This window comes from Arvicola amphibius, chromosome 8, assembly GCF_903992535.2.
Source record: "Arvicola amphibius chromosome 8, mArvAmp1.2, whole genome shotgun sequence".
In the NCBI taxonomy this organism is placed as follows: Eukaryota; Metazoa; Chordata; class Mammalia; order Rodentia; family Cricetidae; genus Arvicola; species Arvicola amphibius.
In genome coordinates, this window is record NC_052054.1 from 112,245,900 (window position 1) to 112,263,322 (window position 17,423).

Below are 17,423 nucleotides of genomic sequence, written 5' to 3' on the forward strand. Positions count from 1 at the left end.
AACGATGGTCACAAAACAATGCCAAGCTGAATGTGGCAAAGCCAGTGATTGCCTTGCTGGATTTTATAGCTACTATCACTAATGGCTCTTAAGGGAGGGAGTGTTTCAGGCAGATTCCTAGCACATGTGGGAGACTTGGAGGAAGAATATTCATCATGAAGGTGATGTTAAGCCCAGCTGTACAGAAGTGTGGTCCAGCAACCTCTAGGTAGATGTAATTTTATTCTGTGGAGAATCCACTTATTTAAACCATGACCACCAAATTCTCAAGGTGAAATTTATGTCACCAGTCAATCACATTTTCAAGTTGAATAAAATAGTGATATTGGAGGTTAGATACACAGCAGTACTAAGATTTCCTGTTGACAGTTCGTACAAATAACATGATGATCAGCTCTCTGCAGCTGGCCCAGAAGAAGACAGTACCAGAGCAATGTCTTGGAAAACAATCCTTTTCCTATGTTTTCTGAGAAATGGCTGTAAGTGACATCCGCCATGGACTGCTCTTGACATTATTTTTTCACTTGCTGTTTTTCTTGTGCTTTGTCAACTTCTTAGTGATTACTTTAAGCAAACCTGACCAGCTTGCTCTAGATCTGCAGAAAACCAACAAGGAGCCCCATGGGCTTGGTGGCTTGTACCGCTAGTGTTTACTCAGGACACAGAAGAATCTTGGGTTTGGCTCCAGCCTGGGCTGAATAGTAAGAATGAGGGCAAGGGGGAGAAAGGCAGCAACTGAGAGAAAAGCCAAGTAAGTGTCCCTGCCAAGGTGCCCTGTCCTGTAACTCAGGGGGCTTCCCCTCCAGGTTCTGTTTTTCATGGGCTCTCAAGTTACAGTGTAGTCATTTAAATTCTTGCTCAGCCTCTCTCTCCTGTCCACCTCCTGAACAACCATGATTGATTTAGGTTGACTTTCTTGGCTCTGATCTAGCCTTCTGTGGAATTGCTACTGAAAATGCCTCCTTCTTTCTAATTTCTGGAAAGGAGACAGATCTGGTGTTCTGCCTGGAGTACCTACCATGAGGCCCAGTTCATAGTTTCCTAACCCCTTGATAACCTAGAAGTGGGGATCAGCTTGAATATTCTATTTTTCTCCCTTCACCAAGGGCTAATTGCTAGAGATAAAAGAATGTTGCAACCGGCTGAGGTGCTGGGCGCCTTACATAAGATTTCATTTAAACCTCCAATACTGTTATAGTTATAGGAAGTAAAAAGTGATATTTCCAAATCAAGTCAAAGCTAGATAGTTTGACCAGAGGCTACCTCTGTCTATTCATGACCCACTTTGAACCTCAGGTTCTTTGTCCACAAGGTTATAACGGTATTTGTATGAACTACAGGAAATTGTCAATTACTTTAAAAAAAACTCATAAGGGTTAGTTAATACAACTTATTATATAATATTCCCAATAGGTTATATGTAAAGATATATTATTATAAAAGAGGTAGCACATATAAAAATTAATAAACATGAACTGTCATTGCAGCACACATTTCACTTTCTTCTCCTAAGAACTTCTGAAAAGCAGTTCGTGTACCATTATGGCTACTTGGTAAAAACTCTAGAATAAATTCTAAGGCCTAGACACTGGGATATATTGACAAAATATCATGGCCTCTTTGTCAAAAGGCTGGTCATTTTTTTTTAGACTTGGTTTGATATGTTTGGGCTCAGGGGACCAGCTAGCTCCTGGAACATGCAATACCTTGTATCCTAATATGATGCACGGTAGGCACATTGGCATGGAGACAATCATCATTAATGGTGTTTCTTTGATAATTATGCCGTATTTACCGAATGCTGACTGTGCTGTTGAAGCCGTACAAAACCCTGTGAAGTTCCTATTCTGATGATTACTGTTTCCCTGAAAAGGGAACAGAGGCACAGAGAGAATCATGAAATAACTCAAGGCTCCTCACTGCTTAAAAGACCAAGGCAGGGTTCTAACCCAGGCAGGCTGGCACCAAGGTCTGCCCATTAGCCGTTTCTTTCCTTCTAATAGATGGATGATTCTTGGCTTCTGGCAAAGATGGAGATTAATGAAGCAGGCTTCAGGGGGGAAGAAATTTACACTACCAATAGGAAAATAGGAATTTATTTCTGGCTTTGGGCTGCTTTTTTGAGAAGACCTGTCTCCACCGTCAACAGATGGATGTTAGCCACCCAGACACAGGTAATTTACACACTGTGTTGCTAAGGTCAGGAAACAGGTATCTAAAAAGAGACTCTGAAGAGATTCATTCACACAGACCACTCTAATTGTCGGAGCAGCCAACATGGCTGGCAGTTGTCGATATGGCTGTCATCCCCAGGGTGGTGTGCAAGGTCCCTTCCCGGTTACTCAGCGTGACTGCGTCATCAGCATCCTGTATCTCTCCCTTCAGAAAAAGACGCAAAAGCGTCATGACATTTAAGCCTCGCTCCGGAGCCTCATTAGGACAGAGCCAGGGGAGAAATGTAATGAATGGCTGTGTCTCTATGAATGTGTAATGAGCAAATTGCTTCCACCAAGCCAGGCTACGCAGAGACTGATGATTAAACCCGTGAACCCAGCCTTGAGCTGAGGGGTCTGAATGAGGGGCTCGCTTTCATTCGTATCTGCCCCGGATTCCTCAGAGCTGCACAACCCCAGCAGAGCGTGACTCACTTAGCCTTGCGTGTTCATTTAAAATCCAACCCCTCTGACGCCAAGCCTGGCTGAAGTCAAGGGCGCCTCCCCAAGACGCACCACCTCCGCATGCCTCCAGCAATCACGCATACATCTCTCTCCTCCTTGTAATTGAGGCAAAGTTGCCGATGGCTCGCCTGGCAATGAGTCCGGAAATCGATTCTAATCACATCAGTACCAAGGAAATGATTTTTTTTTAGGTTGGTTACAGCTTTAACATTCAGGTACAGCAGGCTCCGTTTCTGTGAATTCTCTGGGACTGGGAGGTGAATGATAATCAGGTGTGCCTCTGCAGAATTCTTGGAACTTTCCAAAGCCTCCTTACCCTGCCGGCATAATTGAATTCTTTGGGCCATCCTTGGAGGCCCCTCGGTCTTGCTAACACTCCCTACTTTTGGCAAATGAAGAAACAGAGGCCCAGGGAGGTTGAGGAAGGAGCTTAAAACACACAGCTAAACAGAAATCCAGAATTCTATCTTCAGTTCTATAAAGCCCCTACTTAACGAATTTGTTCTCCAGTACATTGTGCTGTGGAACAAAAGCGTTCTTTTAAAGATTTATTTTTGAGTCATGGAACATATAATGCCCTTGGATACAGGAAAAAGAATGAAGGGAGAATACACAATTGCTAGATGCGGATAAAAAATGCACTTTAAGCTGGTTCCAAGGTTAAGTTACCATATAAGACAATATTTCCATAAAATCAGACACTTGAAACATTATTTTATGTGGGAGCACTTTCTGTATTATTAATATTTCTCTATGCCAAATGTCTTGTGAATCCTAAATAAAAGGTTTAATCAGTGCCTTAACCTGAGAATTTTTATCTTCTATACTGGTTCAAACCATAAATCCAGCAAAATGTAAAATTGTTAATAAATATCTGGTTAGATCCTGTAAGCTGCGGGAAGTTCAGAGCCCAGGGCCCAGAAAGAGGATTTTCAAACACTGAAATATGATGAAGATGTACTAACCCCCAACCGAGTTTCTTTTCCTACATCCGAGAGAATTGTACACGGAATGAGCTGCAGATTGCATAAATTGGTGTTACTTACTGCAGTGTCTACACCCAGAGAAAAGCCATTTGCAATAGCCTTGTGGAGGTGATGTCTATCCTCTGGGAACCATGAAGGCACCTAGAGTATAAGACCCTCTGTGAGAAAGCAATGTAAGAGCCTGGTTTCTCCATGCTGTTCTTAGTGAGAACATGCCTCAAGATCATTTGTGTTACAGAGATGCTCTGCAGCAGTTGAATTCAACATTTTCAACTCCCAGGAAAAGACTAGATTATATGTAGTGGTGTATAATCCATGGAGATTAGTTGTGTAAAGAGTTGTGTTTCTTGTTCACTCTTCTTTTGGTTGTGAGCCTAGCCTTTAATGGCTGAGCCATATCTCCAGTCCTCTTGTTTATTCTTCATAGCTGTGAAAAATCTTGAAGGCATCTGTCCCTGGTAACCTCTCAGGAACCGAGTCATGTGGGCTAGCCAGCGCCTCGGACCTTGCCTGCCTCTCTGGTGAAGGAAAGCAAGTGTTGAAATACCTCATTCTGTGCTAAGCTCATTGGCTGGAACTTGTCAGGTGATACCACCCGATTCCAGAGTGTAAGAAGTCAGAGTTGATTGAAGACCCAAAAGCAAGGAGAAACACACAAGTCTGGTGGCATGCACAGAGAGCTACAGCATCTTGTGATCATAAGACTCACATAAGCATCTCTTTGTAAGTCTCTGAAGCTGCTCACGTGGGAGGTGTATTGGGGGAAGCATACTGTCATATTCACATAAACATGGGGGACTAGATGCTTGGGTTAGATACTAATTAAGAAATATTTCAGGGAAAAGATGAACCAAGAGAAACATTTGAAATGAATGAAAATCATACAGAAGAAGAGGCAGAAGGATGCAGATGACAGCGAAACTGAGAAGATGGAGAAGCTAAAGAACCAGAAAGACACAAGAAGCACAAAAACAAACAAACAACAAAAAACCCACAACCAAAACCAAAACTTAAAATAAAACAAAATAGTGAACAAACAAACAATGGAAGACTTTGAACTGTGGGAAGTTATCCTGGTAAATACCAGTAAACAGGAGAGACTCATGATGGAAAAATGTTAAATATCATTTGATGTGATGAATCGACTCCCTTTCTTGTGATTAATAGTCAACTGGTATAAACTATATTATCGATTCTTTTATTATTATCATTATTGAACATCTCAGTCATCCAATCAATAACACTTTAGTCCTGATTCAGGTTAGAAATAGAAATTAGTTCTCTTAAGGTGTCAACACCTAATTTCCTGGAATAAAAACACACACATGAAAGGAGATAAGTGGGAGAAACTGGAGAGGCGGGGAAGAAGCCGTTGAGTAGGTAAGGAAATATTAAACAATGGGTGTGTCAGAAAGCTGCAACTTGGAGGAATTAGCAGAAGTTGAGAACTAAGTCATGTGCGAGAGAGTGGAAGGTGTGGGAGGGGATGCAGAAATGAGATGGAAGACAACACTCTCATGGTTGAAACTGAGGGACAGCTATTTTAATTAATCATGGAAGGGCACTGAGAAGGTAAGGGGCTGAGCCACTGATAGATTTGCTGGCAGAGGTTATTGTTTTAAAGCATGGGTTTGGGTAGATCTTGTGTAGATTGGGCAAGAAACAAAACAAGACTCCTGACCTTCTGACCTAAGAGATACTGAGCCAACTGGGAAGACAGTGAGCAAGCAATAGCATGAGAACTAGCATTACGGGTATAATAAACATGCATTGTGAGACAGATGTGTTTCCAGGAAACTTGTGGTTTAGGTAGGGTTGCTATTACTGAGATAAAACACCATGACCAAAGCAAGTTGGAGCTAGGGTTTATTTGGCTTACACTTCCTCATCATGGTTCATCATTGAAGGGGGTCAGGACAGGAAGTTAAACAGGGCAGGAACCTTAAAGCAGGAACTGATGTAGAGGTCATAGAGGAGTACTGCTTATAGGCTTACTCATTTCTGCTTTCTTATAGAACCCAAGACCACAAACCCAGAGGTTTTCCCACCCACAGTGGGCTGGGTCTCCTCCATCCATCATTAATTCAGAAAATGCCTTACAGGATCTCGCAGAGGCATCTTCTCAATTGAGGTTTTCGCTTCTCAGATGACTTTAGCTTACGTCAATTGATATAAGATCAGGTGGCACAACTGTCCTAGTCAACGAAGGTTTTCTTGAAGAACCAGCTTCCTTTGGAGCATGCGGCTGGCTAAAGAAAAGCCGACAGTGTGTATTCAAGGATCATAGAGACCAGGAAGAAGGATATTCACTGGTCGTGAGATGTAATTTTAGTCTTCTATTGGATTAATCCAAAAAGAATATACCTTTGGGTTAGGACCCAGCACTGATTCCTAAAGAAAATATAATAGAACCATTTCACGTAGGGAAAGCAAGCAATTAGGAGAGGCATATGACTCTGATCTCAGAAAACAAGGTTGAACCTTGTTGGGTACAGCCTTAGCGTTCAGAACTGGAATCCATGGTGATGGCGGAAAATACTCAGTCCTTAACAATATTGTCTAAAATTGATAGAGGAGGCACTTGAAGGCATTGGGTTACTGCCCATTGTGGAACTGTTGGCCCTCTCACTCATTGGCCCTCTTTCCGCAGACACAATCGATAGTAGATTGAACATACTTGGAACGCAATCATGTCCACGTTGGACACACATAGCCCTTCTTTTCTTGCCATCATTTCCTAGCAATATATTAAAACAGCTCTTCATGAAGTGCTTGTATATGGGAGGATGTGCAGAGACAAAAAAAAATGCCCGTAACAACCCATAGTGACTGGGTTTTGGGGGAGAAAGCTTTGGGGCAGGGATCCTTTATGCATCCCCCACCTCTTTGTCTATATGCAAATGTGCCGCATCTAGAACTCATGTAGTCCTTTCTTGGAGGGAAGCAAATGCCTGCACTCCCAGCAAAGCTTGAGTAAACTGGGAAAAGTCATCTGGAGAATCTGTGGGAGCCCTGGATACAGAATGCTAAACTTAACTCCAAAGATGCTGTGCTGTCATCTTGAATACGCTGACGTCCCCCTGGGCTGCCGATTCAAAGGAAGGACAGGAGAGTGTAGGTAGGTGATTTCTTTTTGTCAAGCCGAAAATATCCCTGTTGAAATATTTGCATGTAAATGATGAAGATACTGATTCACAAAGCGATTATGTCGGGAGACTACGAAAGACTGAGACATTCTGTGTGGTTTTAAGCAAAGTAATTAACTTCCAGGACACAAACTACCCTCCTGAAATCCACTGAGGGAGCAGATGCCCAAATATTCGTGGTATCAGATTGAGAGAACGATACTGCGTTTCCTCCAAGCACCAGATGGCTCCGGAATCCAAAGTCAATGGAGAGGAAAAGCCTGGCTTTGTTTGGCTTTCAAAGTTGTCATTGGCGGTTTATGAGAGAGACACATTTTAATACCTAAGTAGACAAAAGCAAGGTCATTTTACAATGGATTCCTATTGCACAAAGCAAACCTGTCAAGACAGGAGGAAGCTGGAAATGAGGCTGACTTTACCTAAAGCCACCGATAAGGTGGCAAATTGATAAGCAAGTACCAAAATTACAAAGAGTAATGGTAGAAAAGGATTCATTTCACTTAGATGTTCCATTCCCAATTCAACTACTAGGAAAACATTTTGCCAAATAGGGGAAAGTATAGACAAATGTAGTTTAGTGAGAAGTATTTCCTTTTAAGAAAAAAATGGTCTAAATTTGATTTACTAGAATTCCTTGGAGCATAGATGAATAAAGATAGCTTATTTGCATAAAGACATTTTGAGAGCATTAGAAACTTCCAAGAGGAACTGTATGAAGCTTTGGCAGGAGGAAGGAGAGAACCTGACTTCAATTAAACATACTCTGCTCGTGGCCAGCGTTTTCATCCAAGGCTCAGGGTTAGGCACAGGGATACAGTGACTAACAGAGATCCCACCTCTCAGAAGCAGTGGGATTTTATCTGTGGAAATACTATATGGCAATTAAAATAAATAAAAACATCCCCCATTTCTGTTTTTTTTAAATACTCTCCAAACAGAAATTTGATGGGCCATGGCTTTTCAAGGAAGACAGAAGAATGCTTCACTGTTATTTTTGAAAACTTTATCTTTAATTATGTGTACGTGTGTTTGTGAGGGTGTGTGCACATGAGCTCATAAGCTGACAGGGCTAGAAGAGGGTGTCAGTTCCTCTGGAGTTGGAGCTATAGGTACTTATGAACCTTCTGATGTGGGTATTGAGGATCAAACTTGGTTCTTCTTCAAGAATAGTATGCGCTCTTTACTGTCTTTTTTTTTCTTCCAAAACTTTACCTTATGGCAGGAATATTTGCTTAAGAAGTAGACATAGAATTCCTAAAAGAAGTTCAGATAAATTCTGGAAGCAAAGCATCCGAGGCGTACACAAGTGGTCCCAAAGGTGGGAAAGCAAAGAAGTTGGAGTCAGAGAATAAGCAATGAGAGCTAGCTGAGGTCTGCAAGGCTCAGCCCTCCCCTACCACTATAGCCTGGCAAATTTAGGAGGGCCTTAACTCATGGGTATTATCGATGGAACACTAATCCTAGAGGCATCTCTTTTAAGAGACAGAAGGCCAAAGAAGGAAATAGAATAAAGAATGAGGACAGATAAGTCACATTGGCTTTCAGGATCTTTATTGGCTTCCTAGAAACTGAAATGCAATAAAGTGGAAGAAAGGTCCTGTGTTAAATGATTACTAAGGTAGGGGATTGCTAGTAAAAATGAGAGGAAAATCAAAGTCTTTGTCTAGATGAATATGAAATTCAATATCACCATAAAGTGACCAAAACTGAAAGAAATTCTGATGAGAGAAATAAATTAGTCTATCCTAATTACCTAAATTGTAAATGATTAACTTGAACTTAGTGGCACCATGGTGAGACTGCAAGCTAATTTAGTAAAAACCATTATCTTACATAGTGTATAATTATGTTGAAAATGTTCATGATACAGAGAGACAATGATAGTTGGAAACTCAGACTGAACAGAAAATTAAATTTTTGTAAGGAATGTTTGGAATGTTCTTCTCTCAGGCTCAGTGATATAAGATCTGTCTGGGTTATTTTTAGTGCTTTGCACATGTTCAAATATTTCACATCCACAAAAAGGTTGCTTTCCACATATTATTCCATTTTAGCTCCTTCTCTAAAGAGATTTCTCATGGGGAATAGCTCCATTTAGAAACCAATAAGTACTGACAAAAATTTCATGACTTAGAGAAGGTTAAATGTAACATGCTGAAGATACTATTAAAAAGAAACCAGGCTGGTGAACAGCATTTTCCAAAATTTGTAAGTTTCCTGTTTTTTTAGGAGATAGTATATATTACCACATCAAAGGGTTAATCCAATGTTAATGAGTGCTTTGACTTGGTGCTATTCTGGATAGCATCCCAAGGTATGTCACCTCAGCAGTGACCAGAGAGTCTCTGAGAATTTTCCTCCAAGTAACTACATTTTAGTCTTGGGTCTTTAATGCCATATTCGTTCTTCTGCTGATATCACCTAGCCTAGTGCCTGAATCATAATCTTTATTGAGGACACATTTAGGGAGCGATCTAGGTTTAAATCTTGCTTTTACCAATTATGAGCTTGAAAATCATGATTCCTTTACTTATTTATGAACATCAGTTTCTTGATTTGTAAAGTAGATAACAAAAATAGTTATCTGTTGTAGTTTTTAGGAAGACTAAACTAGGCTCAAATTATGGTGTATGGAATACAACGGATCTCAGTAAAAAAAAGGGGGGGATCTATGGAGGACTGGAGATATCGCTCAGTGGTTAGAGGAACTGATTGTTTTTCGATAGGACCCTAGTTTGATTCCCAGCACCCATGTGGCAGCTCACAACCGTCTGTGACTCTAGTTTCAGGAAACCTGTTGCCCTCTTCTGAATTCTTTAGGCACTGCGTGGACATTCTGCACAGACACACATTCAGGCAAAACAACCATCCACATTAAAAAAAAAAAGATATATCATTCTTAACATAAGGTAGGGGAGCTCAGTTACCTATCCAATGGCTCTCCCTGAATCTTAACCCTGGTGGAACTACTTTGTCTCAGTAATCTACACTTAGCATCTCACTTATTGAGTACTTGGACAAAGTTTTGCACGCACTGCAGGTTGTTTTTTCTGTCCACACACATGTATTTTCTTGTGAGTGTATATGTATTCATGTGTGTAGCGGTAAGTGGGTCACACTGAGTTTCTTCCTCAACTGTGCTCCAGTTCTTTCTCCCCCACTCCATCTGGAGCTTGATGACTTAGCACGCGGGCTGGCCAACAAGTACCAGGACTCTATTTGTCTCTGCCTTTCCAGTTCTGGAGATAGAAGTTATATGCCTTGCCCCTGGTTCTTAAATGGATGCACTGGTTTGGATTCAGTTCCTTATCCTTGGGTACCAAGCATTTTACTGAGCCTCTCAACTGAACCTGTCTTTTCAATTATTAAAGATAGAGTTAAGAGCTTGTATCCAAAAGATTATGATCTTTGCCTTTAGCCAACAAGTTCATAAGTGTATGAGTGAATTAATTTGGACAAGAGTGACTTTCTGGATGAATTTTTAGACCTATGCTGAATCAACTCATCCTTTTAAAATAATTAACCATGTAAAATTCTCTAAGGCTGTGTTGATACTGGTGAGTTCAACTAATCATAGAGAACTGCTTGACAAAAAAAAATAGGTGAAGCTCAGACTGATGATTCAGGTCTTTGTTAAGACTGGTAGAATATCATAGGTATATAAAGCTAAGATACAAGTGAATGATTTGTTGTTTCTAAAATGTTATCTTGAAATCAAGCTTCAATCTGGCACTTGACCGTGCTCTGGAAACTCATTGCGAAGCATAACTGCATCAGTACGTGGGCCGTGTAAGTCTAGAATGTAATGGTGAGTTCCATGTGAATCCATATGTGATGGTCTCTCATCATAGAGGAAAATTGAACATCTTTCCTGGAACAAATAAGGATCAGTGAGTACCACCTTCTGTGAGATTGTTTTGATTTCATAAGGTTTTAACTATGTCACTATTTATTTTAAATTCACAAGCCTTGGACAATTCAACAGTGCTTTGATTTATCTAGTAGAGTAAGAAGTCTCACAAACCTGAAACTAAGAGATCAGTTTAGGCCTATTTATTCCATCCTACTCTACTAGATAGAGTCAGCTGGTCAACCACAAACCCTTCTGGTTCACCTTCTTGGTACCTTTAAACAATTTACTTTCATTTCCTCCCATTGACTAAAGTCTTCTTAAAGCCAGACAATATTCATTTTTTTCTGTCCCCAGTAGTTCACAATATGTCTGGCACCTCATAAGCCTAAGTTAGTTGGTGGGTAGGTAAAATCAGACTGATTGTTCAGCCAGCAGAGACTTTTAAAGGACTTCACGAAAGATTCTTTCATGTTCTCAAAATATATTTCAACATACAGAAGGTTGGAGGTCTCACATCTTTAATAAAATAAAGTTAAAAATTTAGACCTGTATAAATTATTAAAGCACATAATCAGGTTTTATGCCAAAGCACAACCATGGCTATGAATTATAAATCCAAGAGACTGTGAGTAAACTCCGAGATTACTCCTTGAATTGGTCTCATTCATTGAAGGTATTCAACTCATTTTATTCAACCAAAAAAAAAAAAAACAAAAAAAAAAAAAAAAAATCCAAATATGTTTGTGGTACTACTTCCTCTTTGTGACAAGAGGGTTCTATATTTTCTTGAGCACACAATTCCTTAGCGATTCCTTGCAGCACCAGATATTGTTAAAGATTTGAATGGACTCATATGGAAGCTTCAACACCTGAACTTGAACGGCTGTGAACGCGCCTTTCAGTGTTGAAAGCATTTGCGTTGCTTCTCATACAAAAAGTAAGCATCTCACTTTTTTTTTTGTTCAAACAAACAGGAGTTTTAAAAGAACGCTGCCAGGAGACATGAACTATGACGTGAAATATGGTCTTTCATATCCACAATGTTCTGTTCATTGTGTCTGCACCAGGAAATGAGAACGCATTTCTTTTTGGGCGAGAATAAAAAGGTAGTCATTATCTGAAAAACTCTATGACAGTAACATGGCAACAATCACAAGAAGCCTTTCTAAACAAGGCGTGAAAACACAACGAAATGGCTTTGTAATTAGTCATGTCTAGCTGACAGATTTCTTCTTTCTAAGGGAATTTGTGCAGAACATTTTATTTAGAGTCTTGGAGATTCTGATAAAAAAAAAAGAAAAAAGAAAAGTGTAGTTTTTGCTGCATAAGGCAGGTGGCGTAAGCATGCAACGCTTTCAAAAAAAATTTATCTAAAGTGATTATTTTCTCTCGGATTCTTTGAAAAAGCTTGCCTGCGCTGGGGTTTGAGGCTGAGCCGGTGACGTCAGCGTGGAATGCGGAGTCAGGCGCCCAGGCTCGCTATAAGCAGAGGAGCTGTCCGGTGCTGAAACTGCCCGAGACCTCACCCAGCGGTAGAGGAGCTCTCTTGGAGCCATCCACACCTTCCAAGACCAAGGTAAGACTGCTTTCTTCTCAATTTACTGGAAAGTTCTCAATTGCGTGTCCTCCTTTGGTTTCCCAGATGGGAGGAAAAGACTGTTTGGCAAGCTTATATGGATAGAATGACGGAAGGGCAACCTGCTGCTTTTCAGGCAAGGATATTCTATATGCATGCATAAATGAGAGAGTGTGGTTTATAGGACTGCTGGAGTATATTCATTAATTATAATGTTATTGAGAAAAAACTGTAGGCAAGGAGAGTGGAAAAGTTAAGGATTTTAGTGTCAACACGCCGATTAATATAAAGTTAACCAAGCCTGATGTTCTGATTCTTTTCCTAACGTGTTGTTTTTCTCCCAGGAGTCAGATACAGAACCGGGAATATAATTTATATGCTTAGTATTCTTCACAGTTAGTTTATAAGGATTCAAATGCCGTTAGCCACATGAGTCACAGAGGCAAACAATTTGGATTTGTATTTTTTTCTTTGATATTCACCTTATGGGAACCCTTAATTAACTATTATTTTATGAACTGGGACATTCTAGAAGGTCTTAGGTTATTACGCACTAATTTTAGTTCTGAGAAAGTAGCTTAGAATGATTTTGAACATTGATTTCCTCCCTTCCCAAAGGTGAACTGTTATCTCGGGGAAAGGTTGTATGTGTCTATGAATGAGAAGCGATAACTTTGAGTCCAGGAAAGAAAACACAGAGAGCTGTATAGATTCTGATTGCAACGACCGTGCTTTGGCTGGAAAAGCTGATCTGTTACTTTGCTGAAGTGGCTGCTTGGAACACATTTATTTTTGTTTATCCTAGCTAGTTGAGTTGTTTGGATTAGCTGTATTCACGTGTATTGGTGCTTCAGTGTCAATGTTCCCAGCTTGTCTCACAGGAAAGACATCCTTACTGAAGGAGGATTCAATCACAGCTGTCCAGGGAGACACAATGTTCCTATCATTTGGATTTCAGAAAACTAAAACTTAAATCAAACACTGTATAAGACATTAAATCTATTAGAACCCTCTTTTCAGTGCTTTAAGAGACGCTACTGGGGACAGGAAGTCATTTGAGTTTTAAAGGCAATAATTGTGTCATCCAAAGTAAACCTGAGTTCGGTAAAGATGAAATGGCCATGCTTGTTGGGCTGTGCTTCAAACTGCCATGAATATTATGCTCTAATTCTATAGAAAAACCTCCCCCAAAGTAATGGTTTTACAGATAATCTTGTAATCTATATGTTAAGATGTGTTAAGAATATGTCAAGATAATGACTTCAAAGCAAATATACTCAATATGGTTTTTAAGATTACATTTAAAATGACAGCAGTGAAAATTGTCAAAGCTAAATCAATTCTGAAATAATATAAAGAATATGGATATAGTATCTTTGTTTAAAGTACATTGTTTCACTCAGAATTTTATGAATAAAATTACTTGAAGTAAACATTTATTTACTTTGAAAACATTCTCTGTATGCTTAACTAACCCACTTAGTGGTAATTTTAATCAGTTTATGTATCTATGCTATGGATGTTTTTATACTGGCAAACCATTTGACAGCTCTAAAAGATTTATAACATTCATTATCAGTAAGATCGGCTAAGCAATATTTTGATGTCTAATCTAACAGAAAATTGTGTTCATACAACTTTGATTATATATCGCAAAATCATGACATATTGAAGTCACGAATAAACTTGCAAACCTATTTACATGCATTTGTTTATAAGAGATTTGTAGGGATTGAAATAGCTTCTCCAGTATCAGCATTGCCAAACAGGAAATGTACAAGGGATTCCTCTTACTAATCCATCTGTAAGACTTTTAAAGCATTGGTGAAAAAAAAAATGAATGAATATTTTTTTAAGTAGGAAGAATTCAACACATTGTCTGTGTTTATCTAAATTGGGAATTACATAGTGGTTATTTTAAGATTTTTCTAACAGCATGAGTCATTTAAGATTTCACAGGTCCCTACAAAAATAGACACAGACATAAGACAAACTGAATCTGAACACTCACAAGCTTAGAAATAGACAAGTTAAGTAAACTTATGCTCTCTCTGTAGCATCTGTTTATTTACTACACAGTAGAGGGAAGATGAAAAATATAGCCATAATTGCATTTTGCAAGTCAGCCATAATACAATTATTAGAAGATTTGAGCATAGAAAAATTTAAAACAGTGTAGGTTATTAGTGTAGCAGGCTTCTACCAAAAGCTTCATTGTTTTAGCATACTAGCTGAGACCAGGGAGAACCCAAGTTCTAGGGGTTTTAACTAACTGCTGGAGCTATTGTTTGGTGAGCTGACCAGGACGCATGTACAAGGTGCTCAATGCTATTGACACTAATGTACTGTATTACATCATCATATATAGCCGCAGCATTTCTAAAACAAAATGGATGACTAATTCAGAGAATAAATCAAATGGCTGTTTTTTTACACAACCTTGTGGGCATAATTGTATATGTAAATGTGCATGTATCACAAGAAATTATTTTGTGGTTGCTTTAAATAGAATGCTGTTTGAAGTAATTACATTTTTAAAAGTCTTATTTTATTGAAAAGAAACATGATTTTAAAAATGTCAAACTACTAGTTTGTAAATGAAACACACAAAATTTGAGAACCCCCATGTCAGTATTTTTGCCTTTTAAACCAAGAGAATACCAGACAATCCTGATGCAAAAGACTATTTTTCTATAGATTCTGATGGTTAGTTTGTAAGGATCATATAGGAAGTATTCATGAATTTTCAATAGTTCTCCTAGGCATACTATGAAGTTATTTTTTATTCACCCTTGTGCCTGATGCTTTTCTTTCCTTCCCATCATGTCTTCTGTCTTGCATCATTTGTGCTAACTCATGATTTTTTTGCTTTAAGGAAATCTTCACGACATGGCAGAAGCTAAGACCCACCAATTCGGAGCGGTTCTGCTTCTTGTCCACTTAATTCTCCTCATCTCTGGAGCCGAAGCAGCTTCCTTCCAGCGCAACCAGTTGCTTCAGAAAGATCCAGATCTCAGATTGGAGAATGTCCAAAAGTTTCCTAGTCCTGAAATGATCAGGGCTTTGGAGTACATAGAGAAGCTCCGGCAACAAGCTCACAGAGAAGAAAGCAGCCCAGACTACAATCCTTATCAAGGCATCTCTGTTCCCCTTCAGCTCAAGGAAAACAGTGAAGAAAGTCACTTGGCCGAGAGCTCAAGGGATGCACTGAGTGAAGATGAGTGGACGAGGATAATACTCGAGGCCTTGAGGCAGGCTGAAAATGAGCCTCAGTCTGCCCACAAAGAAAATAAGCCCTTTGCCTTGAGTCCGGAGAAGAGCTTCCCAGTGGACATGGTTGATGACTATGAGACTCAACAGTGGCCAGAGAAGAAACTCAAGCACACGCGGTTCCCTCTTATGTATGAAGAGAATTCCAGAGAAAACCCCTTCAAGCGCACAAATGAAATAGTAGAAGAACAATACACACCCCAAAGTCTCGCTACCCTGGAGTCTGTGTTCCAAGAGCTGGGGAAACTGACGGGGCCTAACAACCAGAAGCGTGAGAGGGTCGATGAGGAACAAAAGCTCTACACAGATGACGAAGATGACGTGTACAAGACCAACAACATTGCCTATGAAGACGTGGTGGGGGGAGAAGACTGGAGCCCCATAGAGGAGAAAATAGAGACTCAAACCCAGGAAGAGGTGAGAGACAGCAAAGAGAACACAGAGAAAAATGAGCAAATCAATGAAGAAATGAAACGCTCAGGGCAGTTGGGGCTCCAGGATGAAGATAACCAGAAAGAGAGTAAAGACCAACTCTCAGAGGATGCCTCCAAAGTCATCACCTACTTGAGAAGGTTAGTGAATGCTGTGGGCAGTGGGAGGTCACAGAATGGGCAAAACGGGGACAGGGCAGCCAGGCTTCTTGAGAAACCACTTGATTCTCAGGCTATTTATCAGCTGATTGAAATCTCCAGGAATTTGCAGATACCCCCTGAAGACTTAATTGAGATGCTCAAAGTTGGAGAGAAGCCAAATGGGTTGGTGGAGCTGGAGCAGGATCTGGAGCTTCCTGTTGACCTGGATGACGTCCCAGAGGCTGACGTAGACCGCCCCGACATGTTTCAGAGTAAGCTTCTCTCCAAGGGTGGGTATCCCAAGGTACCTGGTCGTGGTATGACAGAGGCTTTGCCTCAGGGACTCAGTGTTGAGGACATTTTAAATCTCTTAGGGATGGAGAATGCAGCAAATCAGAAGCCCTCATATTTCCCTAATCAATACAGCCAAGACAAGGCTCTGCTGAGGCTCCCCTATGGTCCTGGGAAACCTAGAGCCAGCCAGATTCCCAAAGCAGCCTGGATGCCAGATGTTGAAAGCAAACAAGCACCCTATGAAAGCCTGATGAATGACAAGGACCAAGAACTTGAGGAGTACTTGGCCAGGGTGCTAGTTAAATACCCCGAGCTCATTAATTCCAACCAGCTGAAAAGAGTGCCCAGTCCAGGCTCCTCGGAAGATGACCTCCAGGAAGAAGAGCAACTCGAACAGGCCATCAAGGAACACCTGGGTCAAGGAAGCTCCCAGGAAATCGAGAAACTGGCGACGGTGAGCAAAAGGCTCCCTGGAGGATCCCTGAAGAATGATGACAGCCTAACCAGACAGTACTTGGATGAAGACATGCTCATGAAAGTGCTGGAGTACCTCACCCAAGAGAAGGCGGAGCAAGGGAGGGAGCATCTTGCCAAGCGGGCCATGGAAAACATGTAAACAGCTTCAGCTATTGCCCAGTTTTCCTTCTTTCCCCCAAGTGAGCCCCCTACATTTCTCTTCAGTGTGTTGACCTCTATCTTGTTAACACTGTAATATCTTTAAGTGATATACAGGCAGATGACTCCAGGTCATTTTGGGGGATCTGCTTCACTTACTCTAAGCTGTTTTCTTGTGTATGGATAAGTGTAAATGTTATGATTCTCAGATTAAAAAATCTATGTCCTTTATTCAAGAAAGGTATCTATGATAGCATTGAAGAGTGTATCTAATGGTCATGATGATACTCACGTATGATAAAGAATGTCCTATAATTATCTTGGAAGTTTTTAACATTATTGAACTATTTTGTTACTGTCTGTAGTGTTTTGTGGAGTTCTGGAGAAAAACCAATAAAGCATTATAAATATATAGTTTTACTTATAAGGTCTT

General features: G+C 40.2%; 1 protein-coding gene across 1 annotated transcript; it reads left to right on the forward strand.

Annotated features, from left to right (window-relative positions):
* Positions 1-15,128: 15,128 nt before the first annotated feature.
* Scg2 (secretogranin II) lies at positions 15,129-16,991 on the forward strand. Its single transcript, XM_038341110.1, has 2 exons — positions 15,129-16,081; positions 16,202-16,991. The coding sequence occupies exons 1-2, from the start codon at positions 15,129-15,131 to the stop codon at positions 16,989-16,991; spliced, it is 1,743 nt and encodes a 580-aa protein (XP_038197038.1).
* The last annotated feature ends 432 nt before the right edge of the window (positions 16,992-17,423 follow it).

Excerpts from the sequence above, each read along its gene's own strand:
- Scg2 (XM_038341110.1), top strand. The coding sequence starts at position 15,129 with ATGGCAGAAGCTAAGACCCACCAATTCGGAGCGGTTCTGCTTCTTGTC. Across the intron at positions 16,082-16,201 it reads GTCATCACCTACTTGAGAAG|GAATTTGCAGATACCCCCTG; the intron begins GTTAGTGAATGC and ends TGAAATCTCCAG.